Here is a 27861-nt window from a genome sequence, read left to right on the forward strand (position 1 = left end):
TCAGTGAAGTGGCAGCCAGGCTTGCTACAGTGTTTCAGGCTGGGATAGAGTTCATCACTGTGAGCTGGTGGAAGCAGAGGGAAATTAAAAGGATTTTCACACCCATCTCAAAAAAAGCAGAAAGTTGACAGCTGAAGATAGACCAGTTATTAGGTATTAGACCACCCAGCAAGAACAAGAATAGAATTTGAGGGAGTCGGGCGGTGGCACAGCAGGTTGTGGCGCAAAGCACAAGGACCGGAGTAAGGATCCCGGTTCGAGCCCCTGGCTCCCCACCTGCAGGGGAATCACTTTACGAGCAGTGAAGCAGGTCTGCAGGTGTCTATCTTTCTCTCCCACTCTGTCTTCCCCTCATCTCTCCATTTCTCTCTGTCCTATCCAACGATGACGACATCAATAACAATAATAACTACAACAATTAAAAAAAACAAGGGCAACAAAAGGGAATAAATAAATAAACAAATATATTTTTTAAAAGACTCTCTTCTGGTGGTGGGAATTGTGTGGAGTTGTACCCCTCTTATCCTATGGTTTAGTCAATGTTTCCTTTTTATAAATAAATTTTTTTAAATTAAAAAATGTCTTTAGTACCCAGCCAAAAAAAAAAAAAAAGATGGGGGTCGGGCGGAGGGACCGGCGTAAGGATCCCGGTTCGAGCCCCCAGCTCCCCACCTGCAGGGGAGTCGCTTCACAGGCGGTGAAGCAGGTCTGCAGGTGTCTATCTTTCTCTCCCCCTCTCTCTCTGTCTTCCCCTCCTCTCTCCATTTCTCTCTGTCCTATCCAACAACAAAGCAACATCAACAATGGCAATAATGACCGCAATGAGGCTGCAACAACTAGGGCAACAAAAAAAGGGGGGAAAATGGCCTCCAGAAGCGGTGGATTCATGGTGCAGGCACCGAGCCCAGCAATAACCCTGGAGGAAAAAAAAAAAAAGACTCTGGGCAAGGGGGGAAAGTTATGGGAAATGGGTGATGAGATCCTAAGTATGATGATGGAAAGCGCTTCAGTTGGGTGAGAGAGTGTCTTGCAGACACCTATCATGGGGTGAGGTTGTACAACTATACTGTAAACCATTAGCCCTCCAATAAATGGGAAAAAATTATGGGTATGCAGATTCTTTCTGTACTCATGCTCCATTTTGCTTTCTCTTAGCCAGTGTATCCAGCATTCTATAACTTAAAAGTCTATCTTCCTTTTGAACAAAGGGAAGAATGGAAGGTGGTTACTAGTGACACAGTCCTCTCTGCAGCAGTGATTGGTGGCAGAGGAGACAGAGTGACTACAGGAGGCCACCAGATCAATCCTTGTCTCTTCACCAACTTCCCAGCAGTCTGCCTTCTTTCTTTGGTTAGCATGGGAAACCTGTTATAAAACACTCCAGGGGGGTGGCACACCTGATTGAGTGCACATGTCACAATGCACAAGGACCCAGGTTTGAACCCCTGGTCCCCAGCTGCAGGGGGAAAGCTTCATGAATAGTGAAGCAGGCCTACAGGTTTCTCTCTGTCTCTGTCTCCCTCTTTTCTCTCAATTCTGGCTGTCTCTATGCAATAAGTAAGCAGAGATAATTTTAAAAAATAAAAAAAACACCCAGTAGGCAATAAAATGATAGGCTCAGTGTAAAAAATAATAGAGACTTTATATTTGAAGAAGACATATAAGTATACATAGTCACAGGAAAAGTGTGAAGTGGATTAAGAAAAATGGAAAGAGAATCTGAGAGAATGTAATTTTTCAAGACTCAAGATTCTGAAAATACACTTAGCATTCTTTTTGTGATATTCTTCTTTATTATCAGAAATCGTTTGGCTCAGGTATAATGATACAATTATAATACAAAGCACAAAATTCACCTACATTTTAAAAGGCAAACATACACACTTGAACAGTCTACATCAGATAAGAAATTTGAGAAAATGCTGCATTTAAAAAAATTTATTTCTTTATTATTGGATAGAGACAGAGAGAAATTGAGAGGAGAGGGACAGAGAGACACCTGCAGCCCTGCTTCACCACTCATGAAGCTTTCCCCCCTGCAGGTGGGGACCAGGAGCTTGAACACAAGTCCCTGTGCACTAGAATGTGTGCACTTAACCAGGTGCACCACCACCTGGTCCCCTTTCATCAGTTTTGACGGATTCCAACACCTTAGTAATAACATCATCTCAAGGTATAGGACACCCCATTCTCCTGGAAAGATCCCTCAAACCTCTTTCTAGTCAACCATCATCTTGACCTATATATACCATACATTAGTTTTACTTCTAGGGCTTGACAGAATTAAAAAAAAATTTTTTTACTATCTTTATTTATTGGATAAAGACAGCCAGAAATCAAGAGGAAGGGGGGAGACAGAGAGGAAGAGAGATACAGAGACACCTGCAGTCTTGCTTTACCACCTGTGAAGCTATCCCCCTGCCAGTGGGGGTCCAGGGCCTGAACCTGGATTTTGCACACTGTAATGTGTGCTCAGTCAGGTGCACCAAAACCAGCCCAACAGAAGATTTTTATCAAATCAATGATAGCAGTATTTCTATATAGTATGAGGATGTCCAATACTTTCAAGTCACCTTAAGAAGCTTTAAGTTATACACACAAAAAAGAGACTTACTTACTTTCTCTTTCCTTCCTTTTTTTTTTAATTGCTACCAGGGTTATTGCTGCAGTTCAGTGCCAGCACTAAGAATCCACTACTCTCAGTGGCCATTTGTTCCCTTTTTTTCTATTTTTTTTATTAGATAGGATAGAGAGAAATTGAGAGAGGACATGGAGATAGAGAGAGGGAGAGACACCTACAGACCTGCTTCACTGCTCGTGAAGTAGACTCCCTGCAGGTGGGGAGCTGGGGCTTGAACCTGGATCCTTGGCTTGGCACTTACCCAGGCGCGCTACCTCCCAGCCCCTGTAAGAGAGATTTTCTATTCCTGTCCTTGTTTCTCTTTGTGTGTATGTATCATCATAAGGAACAAAACGACCACTTTGGACTCCTTTCTTGCATATTTACCTGTACCGTTCAAAAAAAAAAGGGAAGTTTGAGAACTGCTGATTAAATTATGATATTTACAGAGAACATGAAGAACTGCAATTTGCAATGGCATGTGCTCCTCCTCTCCCTAAATATATTGATTAAGCAGAACTATATACTATTTGGATCACTTGACAACTAAAACAAAGATTACAAAGGAGGTAGAATAGTAGAGGCACTTGGGCCATCAGACTGTCAAATCACTCCTTTACTAGAGGTTGAAGGTTCACTTCGAGGAGAGGTCAGAAAAGAGAATGTCAATTTGTAGATGGAAAGGGAAGTGGTAAAAAAGTCTCAGATGAGAAGGAGGAATAGGAAAAATCTAATGGTTGTCACTAGGCACAGGTATGAAGCAAAGCTTATAAGGGGGTGGCACAGAAATAAATCCATTGTCAACTGCAGTGATGTCAATGTCTTTGGGTTCCACCAGGGATTTCAGGGTAAAATTTTGTAAAATGGTGGTTAGGAATAAAAATATCTCCATGCGGGCCAATCCTTCTCCTGCACATGACCGTTTTCCTGAAAACAAACACAGAGAGTAAAGACTCCTTAAATACTACTTATCTGACTCTCAGAGAGTCTACAGTGACCATACAATACGGGCTCAGTGAATGAATGAATGAATGAATGAATGAATGAATGAATGAATGAACCAATGAATGAATGAATGGTAGGATGCTTTGATGAACAGATGGACAAAAAAAAAAAAAGACACAAAAGCTGTCCACCAAACATTTCTGACTAATGTCCTTTCAACAATCATTTCTAATCACCACTAAGCTAAGTACGTCATTAAATCTCACAATGCAGTGGCTCTTTTGATACTGAAAGCATACCACTGTCTTTTCTAGAAACCAAAATACATGGTTGAGTTTTCTTGTATTCATGTAATATTCCAAATTTATTTTATTTTATTTTTTTATTTATTCCCTTTTGTTGCCCTTGTTGTTTTATTGTTGTAGTTATTGTTGTTGTTATTGATGTTATCGTTGTTGGATAGGACAGAGAGAAATGGAGACAGGAGGGGAAGACAGAGAGGGGGAGAGAAAGATAGACACCTGCAGACCTGCTTCACCGCCTGTGAAGTGACTCCCCTGCAGGTGGGGAGCCGGGGGCTCGAACTGGGATTCTTATGCCGGTCCTTGCGCTTTGTGCCACGTGCGCTTAACCTGCTGCGCTACCACCCGACTCCCTTATTTTATATATTTATATATATATATTTATATTTACTTTTCCCTTTTGTTGCCCTAACAAAAATGATTTATTCCTCTCTTCACAATCTTTTTCAAAGCTCTGTACCTACCTACCAACTTTTCATCTGTCTTGAGCACATCACCGACAGTCAAGGTTTGTATCAAGCTGGCTATTTTTGCAAGGATGTTATCCTCTTATTATCTTTAAAATGATTTCTGAATTTTGACATTTTGGGCCATCTTTCCAAATCTCCACTACTCTGACACAATAATGTAGAGGGGTCATAAGAAGAAGCAAAACACGTGGGTGTTAGGATGGTGTTCCTGGTATGAATGAGAGAGCAATGCCAGCAATACCAGACAGAGTGGGTACCACATGAGTCTTGGCTGATCCGCAATAGGTACCTCGCACTCTGCAGTAGCAAAGGAAATACTACCTGCTGAAAACGGCAGGAAGTAGTCACTCTTCTTAAAATTGCCCCTCTCATCCAGGAAGTGGCTAGGATCAAACACCTCTGGGTTGGGGAACTCTTTCTTATCGTGCAGCACAGATGTCAGTGATGTAATTATGGTCATACCCTGGAATGAGAGATACACTGAGTTATAAAGAATGTGGAGGTGGAAAGAAGACTGATAATCACTTAGTATAATTTTATGATCCCTAGATGAGAGATTTCAGGTCCAAAAAAAAAAAAAGAAAATGAACGTGGCATGTTGAAGCAGGATAAACCACAATTAAATAAGATAAGTGTATGCCTAGCAGCAATGATGCTGATAAAATGGACATCACTAGGATTTCAAGAGCTGAATCTTAGGATGGGTCTGAAGAAGCCAGGCCTCTGAATCTGTTATTCTGTTTTTTTCTTTTTATTATTGGGGGAATTAATGGTTTATAATCAACAGTAAAATACAGTGGTTTGTATATGTGTAACATTTCTCAGTTTTCCACATAACAGTTCAACCCCTCTAGGTCCTCCTCTGCGCAGACATCATGCTCCAGGACCTGAGCCCTCCCCCCATTCCAGAGTCTTTTCCTTTGGTGAGATACATCAAATCCAGTCCAAGTTCTGCTTTGTGTGTTCCTATTTTTCAACTTCTATGAGTAAGATCATCCCATATTCAAACTTCAGTTTCTGACTTATCTCATTTTACATTATTCCTTTTAGCTTCATCTAAGATGAGGTGAATAAAGTGAATCCAACATTTTTAAAATTATAAAATGGAAACAGTGACAAGACTATAGGGTAACAGGGGAATTCACCATTTTTAATGGCTGAATAGTATTCCATTGTGTATATAGACCACAACTTGCTCAGCCACTCATCTGTTGTTGGGCACCTGGGTTGCTTCCAGGTTTTGGCTATTACAAATTGTGCTGCTATGAACATAGGTATACACAGATCTTTTTGGATGGGTGTGCTGGGTGCCTTAGGATATATCACCAAGAGAGGAATTGCAGGGTCATTGGGTAGGTCCATTTCTAGCCTTCTGAGAGTTCTCCAGACAGCTCTCCACAGGCGTTGTACCAACTGACATTCCCACCAGCAGTGCAGGAAGGTTCCTTTATCCCCACAACCTCTCCAGCATTTGTTGCTGCTACCTTTTCTGATGTATGACATTTTCACAGGAGTAAAGTGGGATCTCGTTGTCTTTACTTGCATTGCTCTGACTATCAATAACTTGGAGCATTTTTTATGTGTTTGTTAGCCTTTGTAGCTCTTCTATGGTGAATACTCTGTCCATGTCCTCTCCCCATTTGGATGGGGTCTTTGTTTATTTTTTTATTTTTATTTTTATTTTTTCTGAGTTTGGTGAACTCTTTATATATTTTGGTTATTAGTTTCATGTCTAATATATAGTATGTAAAGATCTCCTCCCATTCTCTAAGGGATCTCTTTTGTTTGGGTGGTGGTTTCTCTTGCTGTGCAGAAGCTTTTTAATTTGATGTAGTTCCTTTGGTTTATTTTTGTTTTAGTCTTCTTTGTAATGAGATTCATATCATTGAAGATGCCTTTAAATTTACATCGAAAAGAGTTCTGCCAGTATTTTCCTCTAAGTATTTGATAGTTTCTGGTCTAATAGCCAAGTCCTTGTGAATCTGTTATTCTTTTTTTATTTTTAATTTTTTTATTTATTCCCTTTTGTTGCCCTTGTTGTTTTATTGTTGTAGCTATTATTGTTGTTGTCGTTGTTGGATAGGACAGAGAGAAATGGAGAGAGGAGGGGAAGACAGATAGGGGGAGAGAAAGACAGACACCTGCAGACCTGCTTCACCGCCTGTGAAGCGACTCCCCTGCAGGTGGGGAGCCGGGCTTCGAACCGGGATCCTTATGCCGGTCCTTGTGCTTTGTGCCATCTGCGCTTAACCCGCTGCGCTACAGCCCAACTCCCGTGAATCTGTTATTCTTATGTCCATCTTCAGACTTTATTCACTGTAACCCCTGCTGCTTTATTATTTTTTATATAACTTCAGTTTTCACTCATTTCATATATGCAGCTCGTTCAAAATGGAACTGCCCTTCCAAGTTTTAAATCTTGGCAGTTTTGTACTCATAGGACTTTGTAAATAAATATCTGATAATTAAAACATCCTCTTGAGGCCATGGCATCATGTGTGTGTGTTGTATTCTAAAAGCTTCTAATACTATAAACCAATATGAAATCAATTTGATATATATATATTTAACCAGAGCACTCTCAGCTCTTACTTGTGGTGAGGCGACTGAAGATGGAACTTTGGAACCTGAGGCACAAAAGTCTTTTTGCATAGCCATTATGTCACCTCCCACCCATGAAACTTTTTTTCTTTTCTTTTTTTTAATATTTATTTATTTATCCCCTTTTGTTGCCCTTGTTGTTTTATTATTGTTGTCATTGTTATTGGATAAGAGAGAGAGAAATGGAGAGAGGAGGGGAAGACAGAGAGGGGGAGAGAAAGATAGACACCTGTAGACCTGCTTCACCACTTGTGAAGCGGCCCCCTTGTAGGTGGGGAGCCGGGGGCTCGAACCGGGATCCTTACACCGGCCCTTGCACTTCGTGCCACATGTGCTTAACCTGCTGCGCTACCACTGGACTCCCTCTTTTTTCTTTTTTTTAAATCCATGTGTGTCTGCTTGGTATGTGGAACTAGGGTCACTGACACCCTGTGTCTTAGAAGAAACTGCTACTGTTACAGGAAGAATGATCACCATCTTCCCAGTCAATACTTTTAGCCCACCTACATGTTAGCTGTGTGGCTCAGGCAAAAATCACTAATGTCATGGGCTCCTAGCAACATACCTAAAATAGACTTCTAGCTTCTTCCCACACAAAGATCCTTAGTCCCATCTGCTGTATTCTGACTTTTAGGTTCCTGATTATTAAACAATTTGTCCTGCTCCTGCTTTATATCTTACTGCCTTTCAGCCACCAAGTTGCAGGCACTACCATGACACAATCTTGACTTTCCTGTACAGACAACCTCACCAGTATGTCCTGGAATCCAACCTCCCCAGACCCCTACCCCACTAGGGAAAGAAAGAAGCAGGCTAGGGGTATGGATCCACCTGCCAATGCCCATGTGCAGCAGAGAAGCAACTGCAGAAGCCAGACCTTCCACTTTCTACACCCCATGGAGAATTTTGGTCCTTACCAAAGAGCGGTAAAGAATAGGGAAGAATAGGGAAGCTTCCAATAGAGGGGATGGAATACAGAACTCTGGTAGTAGGAATTGTGTGGAATTGTACCTCTGTTATCTTACAGTCTTGTTAATCATTATTAAATCACTCATAAAAAATTTTAATTTTTTAAAAAAGAATGGTTAACAAGAAAAAGAAATAACTACAAGAAAAGCCTTGAACAGAAAATCCTATCTAAGCTGTGGGGAGCCACATGTGCCCTCAAGGTTGCTATTGGCATGGCCACAGAGTCTCTGTTCACAGAAGGCCTTGCTTAAAAGATAAGTTCCTGCACAAGGACCGGCATAAGGATCCCGGTTCGAAGCCTGGCTCCCCACCTGCAGGGGAGTCGCTACACAGGCGGTGAAGCAGGTCTGCAGGTGTCTATCTTTCTCTCCTCCTCTCTGTCTTCCCCTCCTCTCTCCATTTCTCTCTGTCCTATCCAACAACAACAACAACAATAATAACTACAACAATAAAACAACAAGGGCAACAAAAGGGAATAAATAAATAAATAAAATATTTTTTAAAAAAAGATAAGTTCCTGCTTTTCTACTCCTTAGAGTCTTTGTTCACAGCCAGCCTTGCTCAAAAGATAAGTTTCTGTCTCCCAACTCCACTTCCCCATGAATCACCCAGGACCTTCCAGATAATGGCTGATCACCATGGCAACACACCACTTCAATCAACAGTCCCCAGCTGCTAGCTAACTCCATTCTTGCCCCGGCGTTAAAAACAGCACCTTTGGTGCTAATAAACAGACTTGATCAGAATCTTGACTTGTCTCATTTCTCTCGCCTCACTCCCTCTCCTAGGTTAACCCACGTTGAAGGTCCCCTGGGACAAGACACTAAGCCAGGACAAGCATTCAGAATCTTGGTTCTGTCCCCACCACCTTCTCATGTGAATTGCCCCCTCTCTGCCTTTCAGTTCATTCCCTCAGTACTGGAGAGAAACCTATGGGATGCCTCACAGAGGTCAGAATTTACATCCATGTAGATTCCCTATACAAGTTATCAAATTTGGTGTTTTCTACATTTATAATGATACTTATTAGTCCATTAAGTCTAAAAGGTACCCAGAGAGGTGGGAGAATTTTCTTCTGCACCTTAGTTTGTACTTCAAATAAAGCGAAGATAAGATTTGAAGTAGTGGGCAGGAAAAATAGCTCAGTTGTGCAGTCCCCCTGATTTTTCGTGTGCATGACACAGGCTCTAGCCCAGTGCCAATCAAATTGGAGGAAACTTAAGTGCTGTGGTATACACCCCCTCCTTTCTCTCTCTCTCTCTCTCTCTCTCTGTCTCTCTCTCTCGGTCAGCCTGAAGGAGTTAAACTCTGGGGATGACAGAGAGAGAGAAAAAAAGAAAGAAATATTTACAAACAAATGAACTAAAAAAATTATTGAGAAAATTAAAGAACCACCCCACCCCCCAACATTAGGTGCATAGACCACAGTCATTAATTGATAGATTCAAGGAATCATGACACGTAAACCTTTATAATTTTGTGTAACTCCAGCCTGATAAAAATCCCGTCACTGTGCTTTTGGAAAATTGGCAAACAGATGCTAAAATTCACTTTGAAATGTAAATAGCAAAGACTGGCCAAACAACATTCAAAACAAAACAACTTTGTTAGCACTAAAATAGAAATAACACAATGTCATGGTCTGGAGAGAGGCGCAGTAGAGAAAGCATTAAACTCTCAAGCAGGAGACCCTGAGTTTCAATCCCCGGCAATGCATGTACCAGAGTGATGTTTGGTTCTCTCTCTCTCCTCCTAACTTTCTAATTTAAAAAAAAAAAAAAGGAGGGTGGGGGTATAGCATAATTGTTATGCAAAGAGACTTTCATGCCTGATGCTCTCAAGTCCCAGGTTCAATCCCCCATACCGCCATAAGCCAGAGCTGAGCAGTGCTCTGGTAAAAAAAAAAAAAAAAGAAAGAAAAAAAAAAAAAGAGTAATCTTTCAAAAGAAAAAAGAAAAAACATAGTATCTACCCAGCTGCCACATAGATTACACCTGCACTTCTCTTGTGCTCACACAGGACCAGACCTCTACTGGGAAAAGGGTTATTTCTGAGTAGAAACTGAGGTTTGTAGACGACAAACAAGTCTTACCTTGGGGATGAGGTAGTTCCTGAATTTAATGTCACGGGTCACAGCATGGGGCAGACTGATGGGCAGGAGGTCAATGTATCTCTGGACCTCATGCACCAAGGCGTCCATGTAGGGCATGTGGCTCCTGTCCTGCATGCTGGGGCTCCGGTGTCTGCCAATCACACGCTCAATCTCTTCCTGGGCTTTAGCTGTTAAGACACAAGAAACGATGGACAATAACGCACAAACTACACATGCAAATCAATTCAGAGACATGTACACTGTGAAAACCTCTCTACATTACTAATGTTTTTATTATCTTTATTTATTGAATAGAGGCAGTTAGAAATGGAGAAGAAAGGGGTGATAAGAAGAGAGACAGGGACACTTTGCAGTATTGCTTTACCACTCATAAAGCTTTCTTCCTGCAGGTGGGAACCAGGGGCTTGAACTCAGATCTTTATGTACTGTAACATGTACACTCAACCAGGCAACCAGGTTCACTACCACCTGGCCCTATCTCTACATTATAAGTATTCAGCTGTGCGCTCTGCATATTGTCACTATGTATGTATGTGTGTGTGTGTTGTTGTTGTTGTTGTTGTTTTTACCATAGTACTACTCAAATTTGATTTATGGTGAAGCTAGGCACTGAACCTGGGACTTTTGGTATCTCAGGCATGAAAGGTTTTTTTTGCATTACCATTATGCTATGTCCCTACCCAGCCACAATACATTTTTATGTAACTCTCCCAAGCTAGACTCAAATAAATCTATAAATAGCCATATATTGGCCTGCATGCTGAAGTTGACAGGTAATGGGAAATGTTTTTTTAAAATCACAGAACATGATATCAAAAATTAAATTTTTGCAGAAGGTAAAACAGAATCAAAGAAATTAACCCAGATAATACACGTATTGAAATATTAAATTCTACAGTGTTCTTTTTATTCACGAAAGTACCTTCTTCATTCTAATATTTGTCATAAACTGTCACTTTAATTATAAATGTATATGTTTGTGAATAATGACTCTTTATTTCTTATTTCTTTCTCTGTTCCTGCTTCTAAATATTATTTGAATTCCTGACATGGAGATTGAGAAATTACGTATATCCCCAACACATTAAAAATATATTCCCTTTTGGGTGGAAATGTACCCTCTTATCATATGGCCTTGTCAAATTTTCCATTTTATAAATGAATAAATAATAATGTTGAATATATAGATTCCCTCAACTCTCAACATATTTCCACAATATATTTATAATTGTAATCATCAAAACAATCATCAAGCATCATTCTGCTACATAAACAATACTTTTTAGGTAACACAAATAAGACTGAGGGTTTTTGGGGTATATTCTTGAACTTTATTGTGTTTATACAGTTCAATTTATAATGTGTCTCTCTCCCTCTCTTTTTTCTTATTATCATTACTTATTTATTGGCTAGAGACAGCCAGAAATTGAGGGAATGGGGTGATAGAAAGGGAGATAGAGAAAGAGAAATACCTGCAGCCCTACTTCACCACTCGCAAAGTTTTCTTCCTTCAGATGGGGACCGGGGGCTCAAACCAGGGTCCTTGCCCATTGTAACATATGCACTCAATCAGGTGTGCCACCACCCAGCCCTTCTCTCTTCCTCTCTATATCCCCTACCCCTTCTCAATTTCTCTCTGTCCTATCCAATAAAATGGGGAAAAAATGGCTTCCAGGAGCAGTGAATTCATAGTTCTGACACTGAGTATCAGGGATAACCTTAGAAGCATTTAAAAAAAAAAAAGCCACTTGTGTTTTCATAGTGAAAGATTCCAACTTCCAATATGGGTATTAAACACTGCCTTTTCAGAATAACAGACACATTTCCAGGAGGTGGCACAGAGGATAAAGCATTGGGCTCTCAAGCATGAGTGAGGTCTCTAGTTCAACCCCCAGTAGCACATGTACCAGAGTGATGTCTGGTTTTTTTTAATCTCTCTCCTACTATCTTTCTCATGAATAAATAATAAATTCTTTTTTAAAAAAAAAGAATACTAGACACTTCTCCATTGTACACATTGTCCAATGGGATCTTTTCATAAGAAAAATTAATATGCAGTTAAAGCCAATTCATGTTGGTTGTGCCTTTAACAAACTCATGAAATCCAGGAGCCACATAATTGCATTTATTTACCCATATGTTTATTTATTTTGGAATGTGTGTCACGGGTCAGATGCTGCACCTGGTTAAGCTCATAAATTACAGTGTACAAGGACCTGGGTTCAAGCCTCTGGTCCCCACCTTCACGAGTGGTGAAGCAGGGCTGCAGGTGTCTCTCTGTGTCTCTCCCTCTTAGTCTTCTCCTCCCCTTCTCAATTTCTCTCTGTCTCTATCCAATAATAAAAAAAAAATAATAATTTTTTTTTCAAAAAAGAAATGTGTGTCACAACAGTTGCAGGTAGTGACCTGTCTGGTAATACTGACTTCAGCAACTGCATTATTATTTACTAATACCCATAGTGTCTTCACTTCTCTTAGTCATTCTTCCTTTATATTTGTAAAGATGTCACACTAGTCTTCAATAAATTTGGGGAGATTAGTTGGTCTGACAATTACTTAATACTGAAGATTCTATAGGATTGAAAAGGGGGGGAATATGCTCCAGGCATCTTGCAAAATATTTCCTGAAACTCAGCCAGCCCACCGTGCTGTCCTACCTGTGACCTCTGAGTGCTTCAGCAGCAGCAGGAGGGCGTATCTCAGGGTGGTGCTCGTGGTCTCTGTCCCAGCTCCAAACAGATCAGCTACAGTGGTGGCCAATGTTTCTAAAGTGAACTCTGTCTGCTGGTTATGTTTTTCCTGGGAATGATTTGATTAAGTTATTCAATGACTTTGCTTACCAGAATTACAGATATTTTAATCGTACCATTGCAAATTTAAGTCAACATATATCAACTGCAAGGTCAACTAAAGAGAAAATGACTTATGAAATGTAGATGAAGTGACTCGAATAATTTCCTACTACCTTATTCAAAGGCAAGGCAACGAGATCAAAAATCCCCACTTTTTTGTAGAAATGAGAAGGTGTGTCCTAAATTTATATTAAAAGTCATGGAAGGGGGTCCAGGTGGTGGTACATCTGGTTAAGCGCACACATTACAATGAGCAAGGACCCAGGTTTAAGCCTCTGGTCCCCACCTGCTGGGGAAAGCTTCACAAGTGGTGAAGTAGAGCTACAGGTGTCTGTCTCTCTCCGTCCCTCTCTGTCTTCCCCTCCCCTCTCAATTTCTCTCTTTTATCCAAAAATAAATAAATAAAATTTTTAAGGGAGTTGGGTGGTAGCGCAGTGAGTTAAACGCATGTGGTGCAAAATGCAAGGACCAGCACAACGATCCTGGTTCGAGTTCCCAGCTCCCCACCTGCAGGGGAGTTGCTTCACAAGCAATGAAGCAGGTCTGCAGGTGTCTATCTTTCTTTCCCCCTCTCTGTCTTCCCCTCTCTCCATTTCTCTCTGTCCTATCCAACAATGATGACATTAATAACAACAACAATAACTATAACAATAATAAAAAAGGGCAAGAAAAGGGAAAATAAATATATATTAAAATTTTTTAAATTTACAAATCATAGGATAAGCATAATTAAAACAGTCATGAAAGAACCATAACATCAGAAGTCAGGTACTTCAAAGTATTAAACTAGTGTACACACATAGATGATCATGTAAAAACAAGCATACAGATTAGTAAAATAGTATTGAGGTACCTTCAAGAAATCCTGCTAAATTTAATTACTTAATTTTGACAAGGCATATAGATTACTCATTTAGAAAGAATAGTTTTTCAAAAGAAGATGCAGATTTCAAACCTTTGCATACTAATGGCTCATTACATATTTATGTCAATAATTTATATTTTTTACTCAATCAATGTTCAGTACTTCTTTGTTCTGTCAACCCATCCTGATACAATACACACCTTGGTGTCTACATACATTGTCAACACATATTGAATTTTCTGTCCTCTCTTGACTAAAAACATAGAAAACTTGTTTCCAACCACTAAATGTTCTAGAATCTGAACAAGGGTAAGAATTTCTCTCTTTTTTATGACAGAGTGTGTTGAATGGTGAAATTTATCACACATTCTTGCACATATTCATTCTCTCTCTCTCTCTCTCTCTCTCTCTCTCTCTTTCTCTCTCCAGAGTTCTGCTCAGCTCTGGCTTATGGTGGTGCAGGGGATTAAACCTGGGACTTTGGAGCCTCAGGCATGAGAGCCTCTTTGCATAATCATTATGCTATCTACCCCCACCCCTTGCACAAATTCTCTAACTTATTCAGAAGTGTTATTTAGACTGAGTTTTCATTCTGCCAATTAATGTATCCCAGTTGTTTAAATAATGTAAGTTTACTTCTCCCATAAGGCTAGTGTATATACATGCACACATGGGTACTTACTGGACATGTCAGAGCTACTTACTGATTATGGAAATACCTCTAGAATATATAAATCTATTCAATAAACAAAAAAAAAGCAGAGTCTAATGACTGAACTCTAATGATTGAACGGTTCTTAGCACTTTACCTGCCTCACTTTTATCAGGAAGCTATCGATAAAGTCCTGAGGACTGTTTACATTGAGGGATGCTTCATGTTCCATTGCTTTCTCCAATGTGTAATTGCTTAAAAAAGTAACATTTTTTACTATTTGGTTATGACTCCCTGGGAAATAATCCAAGAGGACAGGGAATATATTACAGAGCTAGAAGAGAAAACAGTAAGCTAATGAATAAAAAACATAATTAAAGCATGTTAGAATATGTACTATAAATATTTTGACAACTATGGTCTTCCTGGCAACTAATTCACAACCCATGAGTCAGTACCCTTTACCAGCCAGTGATAAGTTTTTCTCTTTAACCTAGGGAGGATCCACTGACATCTCAGGGGTACAGATTCCCAGGGATGAGAATGTTGGCTCTAAAATCACATCCATGGACATGTAAGAATGCCAAAGTACATTTCAGCCTCAATTTAAGTCATTCAGCCCCTCTGAGAAGCCCCAAGCCTTGTGACCAAGTCTTACATTTCCCCCCAGAATTAGTGCAAATCTGACCAGTAGAAGAACTGACTTAATTTGAGTGGCTGCTCCCAAACTAGTCTTCTTTCAGCCACCAGGTTCCAGATGCTAACATGATGCAAACTGGACTTCCCTGGGCAGATGACCCCACCAATGTGTTCTGGAGCTCCGCTTCCCCAGAGCCCTTCCCCACTAGGGAAAGAGAGAGACAGGCTGGGAGTATGGATCAACCTATCAATGCCCATGTTCAGCGGGGAAGCAATGACAGAAGCCAGACCTCCCACCTTCTGCACCCCATAATGACCTGGGGTCCATACTCCCAGAGGGATAAAGAATTGGAAAGCTATCAGGGGATAGGATGGGATACAGAGTTCTGGTGGAGGGAATTGTGTGGAGTTGTACCCCTCTTATAGCTTTTGTCAGTGTTTCCTGTTTATAAATAAAAAAACTAAAAATAAATTAATATTGTTAACTGTAAAACAAAACAAAAAGATCATGGAATCAACAAGAAAGACACCTGGGATGATCTCAGAAAGAATAACATGCAAATCATAGAAATTCCAGAAGTAGAAGCAGAGACAGGAAAACACATATTGGATAAATAATAGCAGAGAACTTCCCCCAAATTAATAGCTGGGAGGATATGATGATGACAACAACAATAAAAAAAAACAGAAAATAACAAATAGAATATACTCAGAACTACACACACCAAGATACAGCAAAAATAAACAGGCAATTATCATGACAAAGAAAGGATACTGAATAAAGGGCTTTCATCAAATTTCTGGCTGATGGTGGTATGTGGGATGAACCTGGAACCCGGGAGCCTCAGGCATGAGAGTCTGTTTGTATAACCATTATACTATCTCCCTTCCCTTAATTTCCAATAAGGAAAACAAATAAAAACAATAAAAAACAAAATATTTACCTTTGTTTTTTAGGTGTGCTTTCCTTATGTTTAATTTGCAATAAAATGACTTTGCCATCCCTAAAACAATTAACTATCAGATTAAAAAGTCACCTGGACATCAAAAAACCCTAGTCTGGTCTGAGAGCTTCATGGAAGTATTAGTGATTCCAAAAACTCCACATCATTAATGGAAATAAGCATCTCCTTCCTACATTATCATCTTTCTGTAAACTATCTTATGAGAATGGCACTAGATGTTAATTGAATTATATTTTATAGATAAGGGAAATTTTCAATGAGAACCTGAAAGTTCATTTATAACTACAAGCAAGCTTTCGGAAAGTTACCAAACTATTTCTCAAAAAATTTGCTTTGGATTTCAGTAGGAAAAATAAACAGAGTCAACGAAATTTAATTCCAGTTCTGCATTCTAAAACATGCCATTTTTTTTTTTGGTCCATCCTTTTAAGGCTGTGCCATGTTTCCCTTTTGAGAACTCCCTGTAGCTAAGAACCAGGCAGGTCTGGGGTTCACATTTTCACTTAATAGTGTGGGACATCTAGTATGTGAATTTGGAGAAAAAATATAAATGATTATTAAGTACATATATAAAAAAAACCTTTCCTTCACCTGCATCCATGGAGAGCTGAGAATCTTGGCATTCTGATTAAATCTTTTCATTATGTTTAGAAATGTTGGATCCGAATAATCAAAACGATTCTTGAAAATAATTGAACAGATGACATTGCAAGGAGCACATCCCAGAATAAAAGTGGGGTCACAGGGTGAAGCTAAAGAGTCAGAGACAATTAAAAATGCCATTTAGATGTGCATGTGTGTATATATGTCAACATATATAATATACATATATACAGTATATATAAACACCTTGTATATCAATCTATAAAGATAATTTTAGGCTAGCTAGGTAAATATTGGCTCCTTTGTAGTGTTTAGTTCACATGCACTTCCTTATTTGTATTATTACAAATAGGGTAAAAGTTAAATACGTACTTTTATACAACATTGCTTATCTCTTCCAATTACCTCATTAGCTGGTGCCTTTGCTTATGTATTTTTACTTCTAGAAATAAGCACATTTTATAGAAGCCCCCAAAATGTAAAAATATCATAGTGTGCATAATCTACAGAAATTAAGTACAAAGTATGGCAAAGCAGGTAACCATATATAACATGTTTTATGTGTAATAACTATACAAAAGAAAAATGTTTTAAAATAGTCAAAGGATGCTACAGAGAGATTATGTGTGAAGTCATGTGTTTTTCAGGAATGCATGTAAAGAGTTCATGAAGAGTTCGTGTTAAATAACTGTAAACATAGAACAAGTGAACAATAAGTATAGCACAGATATTTTTGTCTAACTTTTTTAATGAGCTATAAAAGAGGTAACCAGCAATAAGAGGTAGGGCTTATATTTGTATTCTTTAAAAAACAAAAACAAAAAAAAACAAACTTTACTGAGCGGCGTACAGTATAGTTATTGGCACATCAGTACAATTTCTCCCTTCCACTTGATAGATGTCTACAACATTCTCACCCCCAATTTAAGTCCTATTCCACCATCATGCACCAGACCCAAAGTCCTCTCCATCTTCTCCTTCCAAAAAAGATGTCATCATTATATCCGGGGATCATTTCCTAATGATCCAACTCACCCATTCTATCTCTCGCTCTCTGTCTCTCTCTCCTGCGGTAATTTCACTGCATATTAATCACAAGTAAGTTGAATTTCAGTTTTTATAGTCACTTACTGTCTTTCTCCCTCTCTACCTCCTTCTTCCCTCTCGATTTCTGGCTGTCTCTATCCAATAAATAAAAAAGGAAGAGAGAAAGGAAGGAAAGTGAACTGCTTCACCCAGTTAGTTTACACTGTAAGCCAAGACAGGAAGCAACTGCAGCTGTGGACAAGGACACATAAAGGCCCCAGAATCCTGACCAGACACTTGATAACTTCATCCCAAGTTCCCAGCTGCTCTTCTGTGGATAACATCAGCTCGTCCAAAACAACCTCACAGCAATGAAAACTTGTACATCCTATTCAGAAGGAGGTTGAGGAGTCTGCAGGGGTTAAGGACCCAGTGAACAAGCACCCACCGTCCAGCATCTCCCTCAGCCTCATGTTCTAAATCTCGCGGAAGGTCAATCCAGCAGCTCTGACAACCTATTTATCGACAAGTTTTACAAAGGATCACGATCTCAGACCCAGGTGAAAACACCAATAGTGAGTACCGGACTGGCTTTTCTGATGGGACTCAGAAGAAGAAATTCCACTACATGGAAGTGCTAGAAATGCAAGCCAAGAACTCACATAAATTTAAAACTAATGGGCAGTGGTAGATAGCATAATAGTTATGCAAAGAGACTCTCATGCCTGAGGCTCCAAAGTCCCAGGTTCAATCACCTGCACCACTAAAAACCAGAGTTGAGCAGTGCTCTGGTAAAAAATTTAAAAAGGGAGTCAGGAGGTAGCACAGCGGGTTATGCACACATAGCGCAAAGCATAAGGACCAGCACAAGGATCCCAGTTCAAGCCACTGGCTCCCCACCTGCCACAGGTGGTAAAGCAGGTCTGCCGGTGTCTACCTTTCTCTCCCCCTCTATGTCTTTCCCTCCTCTCTCCATTTCTCTCTGTCTTATCCAACAACAATAACTACAACAATAAAACAACAAGGGCAATAAAAGGGAATAATTAAATATAAAAAAATTTAAAATAAAAAAAATAAATTAAATAATTTAAAACTAATGTACTGCCTTCACAACACAGTGACTCCTTTAGGCATTGCCAGAGAAGAGGGTCTCTTATTTCCTCGGAAGAAAGGCAGCTCAGGGATAAGAAGCATCTGGATGGCATCACAGCAGCTCATTCTACCACTTTACCATATGCCTGCTTAGCTGCTCTCCATAGAAGAGTCTTTGGCTCTTCAGAAACAGCAGAAAGAGGCCTATGAGGAGCACAGAAATAAGCTGAAAAGACTGAATATTAAAGTGCAGCTCTATAAGCCAGATGGTGGCACACCTGGTTAAGTGCTCACATTACAGTGTGCGCAAGGACCTAAGTTCAAACCCCTGGTTCCCACTTGCAGGGGGGAAGCTTCATGAGCGGTGAAGCAGGGCTGCAGGTGTCTCTCTGTCTCTCTTCCTCTTTATCTCCACCTACCCGCTCAATTTTTCTTTGTTCTTATCCAATAATAAGTAAATAACAGTATTAAAAAGAAATAAAAATAAAATGCAGAGATACGATCCAGAAGAAGCAACATCCAGGAAATACTGAGAAGTGAGGGATGAAGATGATGACCAATTCTCCGATTTTTGGCCCTGAAGAGGAATTTCTGGGTAACCCAAAGCATTGCCTGTCGAGATGAGATGCCAGTATCTCACATGAAACTTTCTTTCTTTCTTTTTTTTTTTTAACCAGAGCACTGTTCAGCTCTGGTTTATGGCAGTGTAGGGATTGACCCAGGGACATTGCAGCCTTAGGCATGAAAGTCTCTCTGCATAAAAATTATGTTATCTACACCTACCCTCATATCAGACTTTCTTTTTATATTTATATATTTTAATTTTTTAATATTTATTTACTCCCTTTTGTTGCCCTTGTTTTACTACTGTAGTTACTGTTGTTGTTATTGACGTTATTGTTGTTGTATAGGACAGAGAGAAATGGAGAGAGGAGGAGAAGACAGAGAGGGGGAGAGAAAGATAGACACCTGCTGACCTGCTTCACCGCTTGTGAAGTGACTCCTCTGCCGGTGAGGAGCTGGGGGCTCGAACTGGGATCCTTATGCCAGTCCTTGCGCTTTGCACCACCTGCGCTTAACCCACTGTGCTACAGCCCGACTCCCCATATCAGACTTTCTAACCAGTATCAAAATCAGTGTCAGATTTGGTCAAGGGAGAGAATGTTATAAGCTACACAAAGGTAGCTATAAAAAGTGCCCACTTGTCCTTTGGGAGATAAATTTCATATGCTTGAAGAGCTTAATGTTTGACTATTATGTCCAACCACATTAAATACAGTTTTGCAGTAAAAGTAAATAAATAAATAAAAGTGAAGTGGCTTCCTAAATACAAAAGTTGAAAGCGTCTGCTCCATTCTTACTGCCCAGGATAGTAAGAAATCCCATATCTGTGCTATAGGGACGTTTCATGACTTTATAGAGTGGACATAGAACTATAATATAGATTGTTATTTGTGTTTTACTATGTCTAATACCAACTTCCTTGTTTATGCTAGAGGAAAGAACATAGAATTGTAGATATGAGGTTTTTCCTCCCCTACATTACAAATATTCTAAATATGGAGCAAATTTAGCAAAGTAAAAACAAAAACAAATCTAAGATAAGCCAGGGAAAACAGAGGCGATGGTTGAAATAACTGAAACAAAACATTTTGTCACTTGATTTGTGGATTGTTTTAAATTATAAAGTAGTATATATATATTAGGGCTGGGCGGTAGTGTACCCAGGTTAAGCGCACATGGTGCTAAGCACAAGGGTAGGTGCAAGGATCCCTGTTTGAGCCTCTGACTACCCACCTGCAGGGTTTGTGGTGGGTGGTGTTGCTTCATAAGTGGTGAAGCAGGTCTGGTCTGCAGGTATATCTTTCTCTCCCCCTCTCTATCTTCCTCTCCTCTCTCGATTTCTCTCAGCAATATCAGCAACAATAACTATAACAACAACAAAATTAAAATGATGAATGCCAGGAGCAGTGGATTCATAGTGCAGGCACCCAGCCCCAGCAATAACCCTGGTGGCAAAAAAAAAAAAAAAAAGTGAAGTAGTATATATTTACTCAGTATCTATCTTATTTTAACTAGTATGCATAAGTAGAAACTAATCAATGCAGTCTTTTTGTGAACATAGCTGCCCCGACAGAAGAAAGCTAATTTATGAGCACTGTGCTAAGATATCCCTTCAAATTAAAAGCACCAGTGATGTGATTATTGACCAAAACTGTCAAACCTGACTCTGAAGTGATTCTTAGTAATCTGAAGCTGATTTGGTAAATATATGCTGGTTAAGTAATAGCATATATGTCTTTTGTTTCCTGAAGACAGCTCAACTACATGCATCTGACAAGTTCCCAATGAAAAGTTCTGGTATAGGAATCCACTGGTCTTTCACTCTTTCAGCAAATACTCAAAATCATTCATGATTTCTCATGTACTAACATACTGAGTTCAGGAGAAATAAAAAAAAAGCTTTTTATATCAATACTATATTTACAAATATAAATGTACACATATGCAAGGTATTGAGAAGCTCCTGTGGCTCCCAGAATCACAACAGAAAGGTAAAAAAAAATTTAATAACAATGTATGTATTTCTTAATGCTTTTCAGCTACCAAGTTGCAGATGCTACCATGATGCCAACCTGACTTCCCTGGGTAGATGACCTCACCAATGTGTCCTGGTACCCCACTTCCCCAGAGCCCTGCCCCACTAGGAAAAATAGAAACAGGCTGGGGGTATGATCCACCTGCCAACACCCATGTCCAGCGAAGAAGCAATTACAGAAGCCAGACCTCCCACCTTCTGCTCCTCATAAAGATTTTTGGTCCATGCTCCCAGAGGGATAAAGAATAGAGAAGCTTCTAGGACAGGGGTGGGGAGAGGTGGAAACTGAATTGTATGGAATTGTATCCCTTTTATTCCATAATTTTATCCCAAATAACTAATAAAAATATTTTTGAGGGGGCCAGGTGGTGGCACACCTAGTTGAGCGCACATGTTACAATGTGCAAGGACCCAGGCTCGAGCCCCCTGGTCCCCATCTGCAGGGGGAAAGCTTTGCGAGTGGTGAAACAGTGCTGCAGGTGTCTGTCTGTCTGTCTCTCTTCCTCTCTGTATCACCCCCTTCCCTCTCAATTTCTGTCTCTATCCAATAAATAAAGATAATAAAAAAATCGTCAAACCTTAAAAAGAATATATATATCTACATAAATATATATTTTAAATGTATGTATCCTACACATAAAGGTTGACATTAGTACCCTTCATGACAGATTTGGAAGCAAGAGAATAAACGGTTCCAGGCCTGCTTTGGAATAGAGAAATGTTTGGTCAGGTCAGAGCTCCAGAGCATAAGTTCACCCACCATTGGTTTTCCTGAACTCCTCCACAAGGCAGCGGGCTTCCTCTTGAACTCGGTCCTCAATGCTCCTCTTTCCCATCCCAAAGTTCCGCAGAGTCATGAGGGAGAACCGACGCAACTCCTTCCATGTTTTGCCATTGCTGAAAATAACCCCTACCAAGAGAAGAGTGAAAAAAAAAAATGGAGTGGATCATCTAGGCAAAGAGGAAGAATTTGACAGTAGGCACCCAATAGCAGAGCCCAATTTAAAAAAAAATTTTTATTTAAAAAAAGGAAACATTCAGGAGTTGGGCAGTAGTGCAGTGGCGTAAGGATCCCAGTTCAAACCCCCCGACTCCCCACCTGCAGGGGAATTGCTTCACAAGTGGTGAAGGTGGTCTGTAGGTGTCTATCTTTCCCCCTCTGTCTTCCCCTCCTCTCTCCATTTCTCTCTGTCATATCCAAGAACATCAATGACAACAACAATAATAACTACAACAGTAAAACAAGGGCAATAAAAAGGGAATAAGTAAATAAATGTTAAAAAAAAAAAACACTTGACAAAAACCATAGGATAAGAGAGGTACAACTCCACACAATTCCCACCACCAGAACCCGATAGCTTTCCTATTCTTTATTCCTCTGGGAGTATGGACCCCAGGTCATTACAGGATGCAGAAGGTGGAAGGTCTGGCTTCTGTTATTGCTTCCCCGCTGAACCTGGGTGTTGTCAGGTCAATCCATACTCCCAGCCTGCCCTCTCTTTCCCTAGTGGGGCGGGGCTCTGGGAAAGCAGGGCTCCAGGACACATTGATGGGCTCATCTGCCCAGGGAAGGCCAGTTGGCATCATGTTAGCATCTGGAACCTGGTGGCTTAAAAAAGAGTTAACATATAGAGCCAAACAAATTGTTTACTAAAGCAGAGCCCAATTCTACCACAAAGCTTTTCACATTTCTCTCTTTCTCCTGCCACCGTCATCCCTAGTATTTCACGTGCACACACCCACACCTACCACGTCCTTTACTAGTCTTTTCAGCGATAGGGAAACTGCCTCTGCCAGCAAACTCATCCCCCCAATCAATCAGGGCTTCCTTCACTGCTTCATATCCGTAGAGGACCACAGTGGGCTTCATACCAAAATACACAGTGAACACAGGGCCATAGACTTTTGACAACTGTGAAAGCAGATACACAGAATAACAAGAAAAAGTCACTCTTTGATAATGCATTTTACATGATTTAGAGCCACCTATCCATGTGTTTTAAGTGTTTATGTTGTCATAAAGAGCCTAATATTTTCTGAGTTTAATTCATAACTATTATTTTTAAAAAATTTTATTTATAAAATGGAAACACTGACAAGACCATAGGATAAAAGGGGTATAATTCCATACAATTCCTACCACCAGAACTCCATATCCCATCCCCTCCCTTGATAGCTTTCCTATTTTTTAAATTATTAATGTGACCATACAGTTAACACTCATGGATAACCTGAGACTGGGCAGCTGTACACAGGTTTCAATAAATCCTCAGAAGTTTATCTGTCCTAGTGGAAATAAGGAAAATAAGAATTCCAATTCATAGTCCAGTGTTTCATGTCTTCTCTATGGAAGCTCTAAATGGATTTTTTTGATTCAGCTCTGATTCTTGAAGAATATATCATCAATCTTTAACTCCCATGTTTTCTTTTTTTTTTTTAATTTTTTTTTTTCCTCCTCCAGGGTTATTGCTGGGCTCGGTGCCTGCACCATGAATCCACCACTCCTGGAGGCCATTTTTCCCCCTTTTGTTGCCCTTGTAGCTTCGTTGTGGCTATTATTATTGCCCTTGTTGACGCAATTCGTTGTTGGATAGGACAGAGAGAAATGGAGACAGGAGGGGAAGACAGAGAAGGGGAGAGAAAGATAGACACCTGCAGACCAGCTTCACCTCCTGTGAAGCGACTCCCCTGCAGGTGGGGAGCCGGGGGCTCGAACCGGGATCCTTACGCCGGTCCCTGCGCTTTGCGCCACATGCGCTTAACCCACTGCGCCACCGTCCGACCCCCTCTTTTTTTTTCTAAATTTTTTATTATATTTATTTATTTGTTGGATAGAGACAACCAGAAATCAAGAGGAAGCTGGTGGGGTAGATAGGAAGACACACCTGCAACGCTACTCCACCACTCGCAAAGCCTTTCCCCTTGCAGAGAATGACAGAGACAGAGAGACATCTGCAGCCCTGCTTCACCACTCATTAAACTTTCCCCCTGCAGGTGAGGACTGGGGGCTAGAACCTGGGCCCTTACACACTGTAAAATGTACACTCAACCAGGTACACCACCACCCAGCCTACTTCATAAACTGTCGTATGCTTTACAATGGTTTGTTCTAGCCCTCCCCCGCCAAGAGAATTGGATGAGTCCTGTTAATTTCGCGGGCCTGCTTGGCCCCGCCCCAAGGAACCCCAGGAGAGGGTTCCTGAGTCCGAGGGTTCCCCAGTCCGAGAGTTCCTGAGTTCCTGAGTTCGAGAGTTCCTGAGTTCGAGAGAAAGGGGAGAGGGTTCCTGAGTTGGAGAGTGCCAGAGTTCCGGAGTTCCTGAGTTCGAGAGTTTCAGGGTTACAGAGTAAGAGAGAGTTCCAGTGTGCCAGAGTTTCAGAGGGCTCTCAAGTACGAGAGTTCGAGAGTTCCAGAGTTGGAGGGTTCCTGAGTTCGAGAGTAAGAGAGGGTTCCTGAGTTCGAGAGTGCCAGAGTTTCAGAGGGTTCCCCAGTACGAGAGTTCCAGAGTGCCAGAGTTGGAGGGTTCCTGAGTTCCTGGGTTCCTGAGTTCCAGAGTAAGAGAGAGTGCCAGAGAGACAGAGTTCCTGGGTTCCTGAGTTCCAGAGTAAAAGAAAGAGTGCTTGCGCCACCACAAAGAGACAGCAGAGTTCTGTTTGGTGATTAGTTTGTCTTAGTTTATGAATCGTTGTTCCTGAATAAAGAAATACAGCTTCCCTGCCCAGCCGTTGTCTCCGCGTCTCAGTTACCCGCCTGTGAAGCTAGACCAGCCCGGCCAGCAAGAGCCGTCCGAATTTTAACAACAATAAACACTCAACTAAAAGGACTCTATAGTCTTTTCTGTGTAATTTCTAAGTTAGTACTAAAGTAATAAATTCTAGATTCTAAATTTGTACTCAGTTACAACAGCACTTAGAAACAACCTGATCTTCTAATATTACTCACAGATATGAGCACAGGTGCAGTGTTAAGTTATACTGCATCTCCTAGAGAAGCACCTTCCTCTGCCCTGTGGCATTCAAGGGGTATAGAGAGCAACTGTGTACAGAATCCAGAATGAATGCTAATACCACCACCAACTCCTGACTGATTCCTTTCATTCACATATGCTAGCCTGAACTCAGAACCATTTATTTCATTGATACCACTTGCTCTTCAGTGAAGTTTTTTTATATTTATTTTCCCTTTTTGTTACCCTTATTTTTATTGTTATTATAGTTGCTATTGATATTGACTTTGTTAGATAGGACAGAGAGAAATGGAGAGAGAAGGGGAAAGCAGAGAGGGGGAGAGAAAGATAAACACCTGCAGACCTACTTCACTGCCTGTGAAGCAATTCCCCTGCAGGCAGTGAGCTGGGAGTTCGATCCTGGATCCTTATGTTGGTCCTTGTGTTTTGTGCCACGTGCGTTTAACTCACTGTGCTACTGCCTGACTCCCATAGTGAAGTTTTACATTCATGTCAATTCTTAATAAAACACAAGCTTATAGATGAATTCAGGAATCACACCTCAAATCACACACAGACACACAGACACACACACACACGCACACAGCACCAGGATCCTCCCCTGGAAGGACAGAAAAAGAAGAGGGGTGGGGTGGGGGGAGTCAAGCAGCCAAAGCAGCCCCACCACACCACACCACACCCACCACCTCCCCTGTCCATCTACTTTGGTGACACATGAGATGTGGAGCTATACTCCTGCAATCTTAGAATCTTATAAATCATTATTTAAAATAGATAATAAATGCTTTACTTTAGCTACAATCTGATACAAACTATAGAGAATCATTCTTAGTTCAATAGTCAAAGGAGGTTAAAAAAAAAAAAGATGGGAGTCGGGCTGTAGCACAGCGGGTTATGTGCAGGTGGCGCTAAGCACAAGGACCCGCATAAGGATCCTGGTTCAAGCCCTGGCTCCCCACCTGCAGGGGTGTCGCTTCACAAGCGGTGAAACAGGTCTGCAGGTGTCTATCTTTCTCTCCCTCTCTCTGTCTTCCCCCTCCCCTCTCCATTTCTCTCTGTCCTATCCAACAACAATGACAACAATAATAACTACACCAATAAAAAACAACAAGGGCAACAAAAGGGAATAAATAAATAAATAAATATAAATATAAAAAATTTTTTAAAAAAAGATGATCTTCCTCATATGTAATTGTTTATTTAAAAAGAACAGATGAGTGACTGGGCAGACAGCATAATCATTATGCAAAATGCTTTCACCCCTGAGCCTGAGAACTGTCAGGTTAGATCCCCAACACCAACATAAGCTAGAGCTGAGCAGTGCTTAACTCGTTCCCTTGCTCTCTTTCAGTATGTCACTAAAAAATTTACAAGCAAAAAAAATTATAAGTATGTAATTTTGAAAGAACCAAAGTGTTAGAATAATAATAATAACAATAATAAAATAGGGCAGGGAAGATAGAATAATGGATATGCAAACAGACTTTCATGCCTGAGGTTCCAAGGTCCCAGGTTCAATCTCCTGCACCACCATAAGACAGAGCTGATTTACAAAAGGGGGGGAGGGGGATGGTGATTGGTGGCACACCTGGTTGAGCACACATGTTACAAGGAGCAAGGACCTGGGTTCAAGTCCCCAGTCTCCACCTGCAGGGGGAAAGCTTTACGAGTTACGATGCAGGACTGCAAGTGTTTCTCTTCCTCTCTGTCTCCCTTTCCATCTTGATCTCTGACTGTATCCAATATATAAAAAGATAATTTTAAAATAGTTTTAAAAAGAATAATGGTTATGCAAAAGGCTTCCTAACAAAAAAAAAAAGACTGTAAAAAGAATGAATATAGTAAATGGAAAAGGAAGAATGGAGGGGACTCAGTAGAGGCAAAGAAAGAGATTGACAACTTGGTGATGGCAATGGCTTGACAACATACAATTTGAAGTGAGCTGTAATGGCTCACCTAACACAATACAGTTCTGTAAATCATATAACACTAAACAAACAAAAAAAGTGAAACAAATAATTAGGACTAATTTACTTACCGCTTGCAAGCCCCTGGAGGAGCAGAAAACATACTTACATCACTAAAGGATTTGCTGATATTCTTCATATCTAACTGTAGGAGGTTTCCAATGATGGGGAGAGGAGTAGGACCAGGAGGGAGCCTCCCTTTCCCAGAACCCTGTTTCCAGAGAGAAAGGAGAAGCAAGCCAGAGAGACAGAACACCAGGACCACAACTAGATACATTGCAGCTTCCTCTTCTTACTTGAGCAACTGTGAGTCTGAAATCTTCAACTTCTTAACAGCGAACGCTCTTGGTAGCTCTATTGTTGCCTCTCTCAGTTATAAAGAGATCAATGAGTTACTTCCACTTCATATTCTCTTATGAGTGGACTTTGGCTGCTGATAAAGCTTAAAAAGAATAATTTGTTTTGGTGGTTGGGTGTTGATGTACCCAATTAAGGGCACATAGTACAAAGAGCAAAGACCAGTGCAAGGATCCAGGTTCAAGCCCCCAACCCCCACTTGCAGGCAGAGTGGACTTTGGCTGCTGATAAAGGTTAAAAAGAATAATTTGTTTTGGCA

At 40.5% G+C, this 27861-nt stretch overlaps 1 protein-coding gene and 1 pseudogene across 2 annotated transcripts; one reads left to right on the forward strand and one right to left on the reverse strand.

The window, feature by feature from the left end:
- Window positions 1-1927: 1927 nt before the first annotated feature.
- LOC103122782 (cytochrome P450 2C15-like) lies at window positions 1928-27656 on the reverse strand. Of its 2 annotated transcripts, XM_016192694.2 has the most exons (9): window positions 27355-27656; window positions 23063-23225; window positions 22074-22223; window positions 16585-16745; window positions 14547-14723; window positions 12678-12819; window positions 10000-10187; window positions 4659-4800; window positions 1928-3547 (listed from the first exon to the last, which is right to left on the reverse strand). In XM_016192694.2, exons 1-9 carry the CDS (start codon window positions 27520-27522, stop codon window positions 3351-3353), a joined length of 1488 nt encoding a protein of 495 aa, XP_016048180.1. In that variant the 5' UTR covers window positions 27523-27656; the 3' UTR covers window positions 1928-3350. The 2 variants fall into 2 exon arrangements, with proteins under 2 accessions (XP_016048180.1, XP_016048182.1); XM_016192696.2 differs by lacking the exon at window positions 14547-14723.
- LOC103122777 (DNA-directed RNA polymerase II subunit GRINL1A-like) lies at window positions 17814-19406 on the forward strand (annotated as a pseudogene).
- Window positions 27657-27861: the final 205 nt, after the last annotated feature.

Source organism: Erinaceus europaeus, chromosome 1 (genome assembly GCF_950295315.1).
Source record: "Erinaceus europaeus chromosome 1, mEriEur2.1, whole genome shotgun sequence".
Classification (NCBI taxonomy): Eukaryota; Metazoa; Chordata; class Mammalia; order Eulipotyphla; family Erinaceidae; genus Erinaceus; species Erinaceus europaeus.